Source organism: Watersipora subatra, chromosome 3, assembly GCF_963576615.1.
Source record: "Watersipora subatra chromosome 3, tzWatSuba1.1, whole genome shotgun sequence".
Classification (NCBI taxonomy): domain Eukaryota; kingdom Metazoa; phylum Bryozoa; class Gymnolaemata; order Cheilostomatida; family Watersiporidae; genus Watersipora; species Watersipora subatra.
Genome location: NC_088710.1, coordinates 559,139 through 565,286, shown reverse-complemented (window position 1 = coordinate 565,286; position 6,148 = coordinate 559,139). Strand labels below are relative to the sequence as shown.

Sequence of the window (6,148 nt, the reverse complement as noted above, 5' to 3'; positions counted from 1 at the left end):
CATAATAAAGAATTTGATGAGATGTTAGAGATGGCTATTTATGGTTTCTTTTCTGGAGGACTAAATGTATACATTGAAGCATCCGGCATACTCCAGCACGGAATCAGCGGAGTGAGCAACTTAGGCATTGTGGGACACTCGGACATTCCTCTCTTTTTGTATTCTGTTCTAGTTGAAGGGTTGAAAGTCGAGGGGCAGGTCATGCCAATTCTTGTAAGCAACTCTCTTGAAAATGCTGGCTTGACTTTTCTTAAAGTAGAGTGTGGGGGAAGGCCAACTCCATTTGCAGCCATATCAAAAAGGTGCAAGTAATTCGCTCTAGATCTGTTATACGCACAAGAGTTGTTGTTGTTGCAGTTTCGTTGAGATTCTGACTCTTGCTCGCTAGCAAGAAATCTTTTCAACGCATTTATAGTTTCCGATAAGCCAAGTGTGACTGTTATAGTTGCTGAGAGAGGGTCCATAGCTTCACCAAAACCTTTTTTTCCGCATTCATGGCTATCAAGACCTAGCAAATTATACAATAAAACACATTTAAGCATCTTTACAGAAAATAGCAGCTACAAAACTGCGGCAGATATATCAGTATGGTACATGACCAAATTCATAGATGTGCTATACCTAGACCACATTCACAGATCCATTATTATTTATTGATGAAGGTGTGTATAAATCACTAAAAGGCAGAATTTTGATGATAATCACAGCCCACTATAAACCTTTAACACATTTACAATGACATGCTCTAATGGTTATGTAATTATGAGCTTACTATAGTATCTTGCCACTTCTTCAGGTGCATGAGTGCGGGACAGCCTGTCAGAGTCCTTCAATATTAAGGAAGAAATGCATTGCGATGAAAATTCGGAAAATTATCCTTGCCGAAACAAGTTACAAATACACAAGACTTTTTGGAGTTGTGCACACTTGGCAGTTCTTGACAAACTTCACTGATAGCAAAAGGAAATGTCAAACAGCCTCCGCTTACCCCTGCCTCACTTTCAGCCTTATTCATCACTAAAGTATTCTTCACCAAGTTTGGAGGATTCGATTGATTACAGTTTTAGTGACACTCGCAATATTGTCTTCGTTTGTCAGCAGGTAACAATCAAACACTATGTTATGGCACAACGCCTTTTGGAAAGCTTGGTTACATCCTTTTTAATGTACCCAGTCAAAGGTGCTCCTAAATGTATGGATAATGGTAGGTTCAAAAGAACTATTTTGAAGTTTAATAAAATTGTAAAATGGGTCAAGCTAAATTACATGTAATTATACAACACATCATGTTGACTGTACATGCATACACAACAGTGTAGTGTATCTCTATTATATTCGAAGTATTCTTGCATACTGGCATAACACATCAGTGAGGGGTAATATATAAACATAGTTGATACAAGAAGAACACATACTACTAACATAGAACAACACCAACAACATAAACCTTTTAACATACCAAGATTGTTATGAAATATTGACATTTGACAAAGATATGGTTGCTAACTGGCTTTGATTAATGCTATTTAGCGAGCTGCAACATCTGTATTGTTATGTAGGTGGATCTGTTATAGCATGAGGCAGCCAAGCTACCACATCTGTGTTGCTATGTAGATAGATCAGTTATAACAGGGAGCAGATCCCTGAAGTACTGGTGCGCAGTCATCTGCAGAGAAGATGGTGCCGGCTGCCGCGTCAAATGTGTATTTCCTGGCATTCGTGCTGAATATCCACTGCCATTTCTGACACTCGCTGCCTACACAACAAATATGGTAATATGACACTTTTGTGCTGACCAATAAATGAGTTGGTACCAGCATGTTCGCGGACAATAAGGGGAAAACATTCAGTGCAATACTCGGCTGTGTACCGAGCATAATCAATAAGAACAGGAGCAGGTGGAGACAACTATAAAACAGCATTGTACAGTGCAGTATGCTGTAGAGAAGTGAAGGTCAGTACAGACGACATTTAAGGAAATTCATGACAAATACAGACACTAAACGCCAATAAATGTTCCATATGATCTAGCCTGTGATCCTACACCCTCCACTTTTACACGAGTGATACAAAACTATCAGCTACGATATTCTGAAGTAGAGGTGTGTATGGCAAGCGGTCTAAGGCGAACATCTTACCAGCTTGTGTCTGGAAGACTCCAGTCCCAGTGACGCAGGCAGGTCCGGAGCATACGGAAGAATTGGAGAATAAAACGGTGTATCTCATAATGTCAGCGACATCGCAGTAAGGCCTTTGATCCACAAAACAACTTAGAGCGTCCTCCTTTACTCGCCTGTAACAGAATTTATTCTGAATGATAAATGTATCTCACATTATAGCCCTAGTACCTACACATCAAGCATCAGCAAAGCTAACAAATACTAGAACAACTCTACAATAATTAACAATTAGGAGTTGTGGCTACATGCAGTAATATATTAGCTGAGTAAATAGTTTCGTGTAACTTACTCCTGTGATTCCTCACAAGCGAGAGCAACGGTGATGTCTTTGGTGAATATAGGAGCAAAACAAGCCATAGCGCCTGTACAGTCTACAAGTAGATTAGCAGTAAGTATAGAAAATATATGGCGTGGTATCTAGCTAGTCAGCTATATATGACGTCATATTTAGCTAGTCAGCTATATATGACGTCGTATCTAGCTAGTCAGCTATATATGACGTCGTATCTAGCTAGTCAGCTATATATGACGTCGTATCTAGCTAGTCAGCTATATATGACGTCGTATCTAGCTAGTCAGCTATATATGACGTCGTATCTAGCTAGTCAGCTATATATGACGTCGTATCTAGCTAGTCAGCTATATATGACGTCGTATCTACCTAGTCAGCTATATATGACGTCGTATCTACCGAGTCAGCTATATATGACGTCGTATCTACCTAGTCAGCTATATATGACGTCGTATCTACCTAGTCAGCTATATATGACGTCGTATCTACCTAGTCAGCTATATATGACGTCGTATCTACCTAGTCAGCTATATATGACGTCGTATCTACCTAGTCAGCTATAACTCCAATAATACCAGCTCTAATATCACTTAGCACCAAGTTTTTGATAACAACTTCAATATTCTTTAAACTCCAAAATCAAGTCCTAGAGGTAATAGTGACAATTGTAAAAATACTAAGGCCATCTTGTTGGATATGGATAAGCTGTATTTTAAAGCTTAGTTCCTTTTACTACAGAGGAAGAGTCTATGAGCTGGGCTTATGCTATCGAATTCTCTAATTGAACTGGAGAACATAACTCCTACACTATCAATCGAGTTTTCAAAAAGAAAAGTTGGCAAAGGTTGTACAGCTTGAGTTAAACTCATGTCAGAGGAGTTACCTTCTACCAGTTTCATTAATATCTAGCCTATCCAACTAGGCGGTTTGATGCAAATGACTGAATTATAACTCGAGACGACCCTAAATAATTGGTAGAAGCTCCACATGGTTACTCCACATCTAGAGGTACCTCTAGCGTTATTAGCTGGAAGTGCACAGTTGAGCTGACGGTAGTGTTGGTTGTTTATGGCTTGTAGTAATGCAATCATGTAAACTGGGTCAGAGGGTCGACAGCCTGCCAAAATCTCCTCCAAATCCGAAATCACACTGAAAACAATAATTATGTCTAAACTCATATCGATGTTGAAGGTAACAAATACTTGTCAACTTGTCCTAAGTTTTGCGTTGTCCATATCGACTACAATTGCACCCACCAAACTTGTCTACTGGACACTGAAAAGCCCATTGCGCAGGCGACATATTACAAGCGATGATAACTCCTGTGACAGCAACACAATCTGTTGCTCAAGTAATTTGGTAGTTTACATTGTGAGTATGCGGTCCTGCCTAAATTATATACAACACTCTGAAGAAAGATTTTTATTTCACCGAGCCAGCCATTTGTTTGCTTACCAGCTGACATAGTTCAGGTTTGATATTAGCATTTTTGCATGAGAAAGTTGCATAAAAGCAAATATTTTAAAGGCTTGCCAGAAGACTCGAATGCAGCTAGCCACTATTCTCCATATTCTAGCAGTATTTGATAGCTCACTGTTGCCTAGTAACAACAAATGAACAGCCCTGTTGAAAGATGTGATGTCTACCGAGCTAAGTTATCTGTAGAGAACAATCCAGCATTATCTATTATGTTCATCACAGATATTGTGAGAAAATTTCAAATACTACAATCATAAGAGACATGATAGCCATTTTGGAGACAAACTCAGCTCGGAGCTTAGCAACTGCAGGGACTCGGGTGTGGCCGCACTTATAGCAGCCATTCAGGAGCCGAGTGATAGTTCAAATATTTCAATGATGTAACAGGATGAAAGCTTATCAAAATTGAGAATCTCGGAGGAAATGTGTTACTCATGCTTATTAAAATAACTAAACAGATACTTAAACCATAACTGTCACGTACAACTTTTATCGTGTTTTCTAAGTAAATCAGACACGCTGATTCCGATTTTGTACTCAAGATAAAGATTGGTCCACTTACCTTCAAAGTCATTAAGGCTTTTTTAAAGCGTTTAAATATCCGTCTCTAAAACAACACAATCGGCATAACAAGCTCCGCCCATAAATGTGTGACGAAACCTAGCTTTTTCAGGAACGGAAGTTAGGGATGTTTAGTCCGATTTAGAATAATAGAGATGGGTGTCTTAAAACCCATCATTAACTAAATCCAGCCTGTAAAATCATGTCTTTTATGAAATGTATATAAACTATTTAAAATTGCTCATAGCTTGTTACATGATGTTTAAATGGGCTGAACACCGAGAAAAATGAGATCAAAAAGCACGATTTTATCACAAGCTAGCGTTGTTATCGCGCTTTTTTGAACTCATTTTTAAATATGCAATGCTAAATAGCTTATTTACTATTCAGAAAAGACAGATTATTTTTAAGACTGAATTTAGATAATAATGGATTTTAAAACACCCATCTCAATTGTGTTAGATCGGTCTAAACATTCCTAAATTCCGTTCCTAAAAAGCTAGGTTACGTCACGTATTTATGGGTGGAGCTTGTTGAGCCGACTGTGTTGTTTTTGAGACCGATATTAAAACGCTGTAAAAAGGCCTTCAATACTCTGAAAGTTAGTGGACCAAGCTTTATTTTGAGTACAAAATCAGAATCAGCATGTCTGATTTACCTAGTAAATACGATAATAATTGCACGCGACAGTTACGGTTTACGTGTGTCCGTAATGCAATCATGAATAACTCCCGCATTATTTGTCTGAAGTAGTCTAACTCGAGGCTTACCTGCATGGTCTACTGCAACTAGCTACTCCCTTTACTTAGAGCCTCCTAGGGCAAAACAATAATAAAATGTATGCTTATAGGTCTATCTTATTTGGGGACAGAACTGAAATTGAAGCACTTACCTATGTATTTACCTACATACACTTACCCGGAACACGTTAAATAGACTGGGCTGGTTTCTTGTTCTGTTAACCAGCCTCGCAATGAATCTGTACATGCTGGGACACCGCTACCTGAGAAAACAAACTGATCACATCATATAAGCGATAAGACACTGTACACAGTTATAACAAATAATGATACCTTTAGTGTTCAACACGAATATAAATCTTGCAGAATTGCTATAGTAAAATTATCTCTTTAACCGGTGGAATGTAGCTCTAGCGACAGCATACAGATGTGAGACAAGGTCTCTTCAAAGACTCACTTGAATGTATGGGGGTGGCTGAGGAAGTCTCGAGTGTAAACTGAGTGACGACGCTAAAAACAAGCAATAGATACATGTCTGCTAGATCAGGTTCTCTCTCCTCAGTCCTTGCACAGTTTGGTGTATTCTGGTGCAGCTCCTTAGTTCACAGAGTGAAAGCAGTGTGTCCACTAATGTCGTGACCAAAGTGTTTATATACGGTCGCTCTCATTCACTGCATGACCGCATCCGATAAAGTTATGACGACAGATGACATCCAAGAGGAAAGACGATTATAAATGCTGCAATGGCTAGCTATTGCATAACACGGTGCCTGCGGTCACTATTGTGATGATCGAGGCAGGGCTCACACATATACAGCAACAAAACCGTGTGAGAATGGTTGATCCAATTCAAATGTGCATAACAAACTATTTTGCCGATGTTTACTGCTGACAAA

The 6,148-nt window shown here is 39.0% G+C and overlaps 1 protein-coding gene across 1 annotated transcript; it reads right to left on the bottom strand.

Moving 5' to 3' along the window:
* Window positions 1–1,209: 1,209 nt before the first annotated feature.
* Window positions 1,210–5,913, bottom strand: LOC137391454 (uncharacterized). Its single transcript, XM_068077935.1, has 6 exons — window positions 5,710–5,913; window positions 5,431–5,515; window positions 3,485–3,621; window positions 2,470–2,551; window positions 2,139–2,293; window positions 1,210–1,756 (listed from the first exon to the last, which is right to left on the bottom strand). The coding sequence occupies exons 1-6, from the start codon at window positions 5,783–5,785 to the stop codon at window positions 1,620–1,622; spliced, it is 672 nt and encodes a 223-aa protein (XP_067934036.1). The 5' UTR covers window positions 5,786–5,913; the 3' UTR covers window positions 1,210–1,619.
* Window positions 5,914–6,148: the final 235 nt, after the last annotated feature.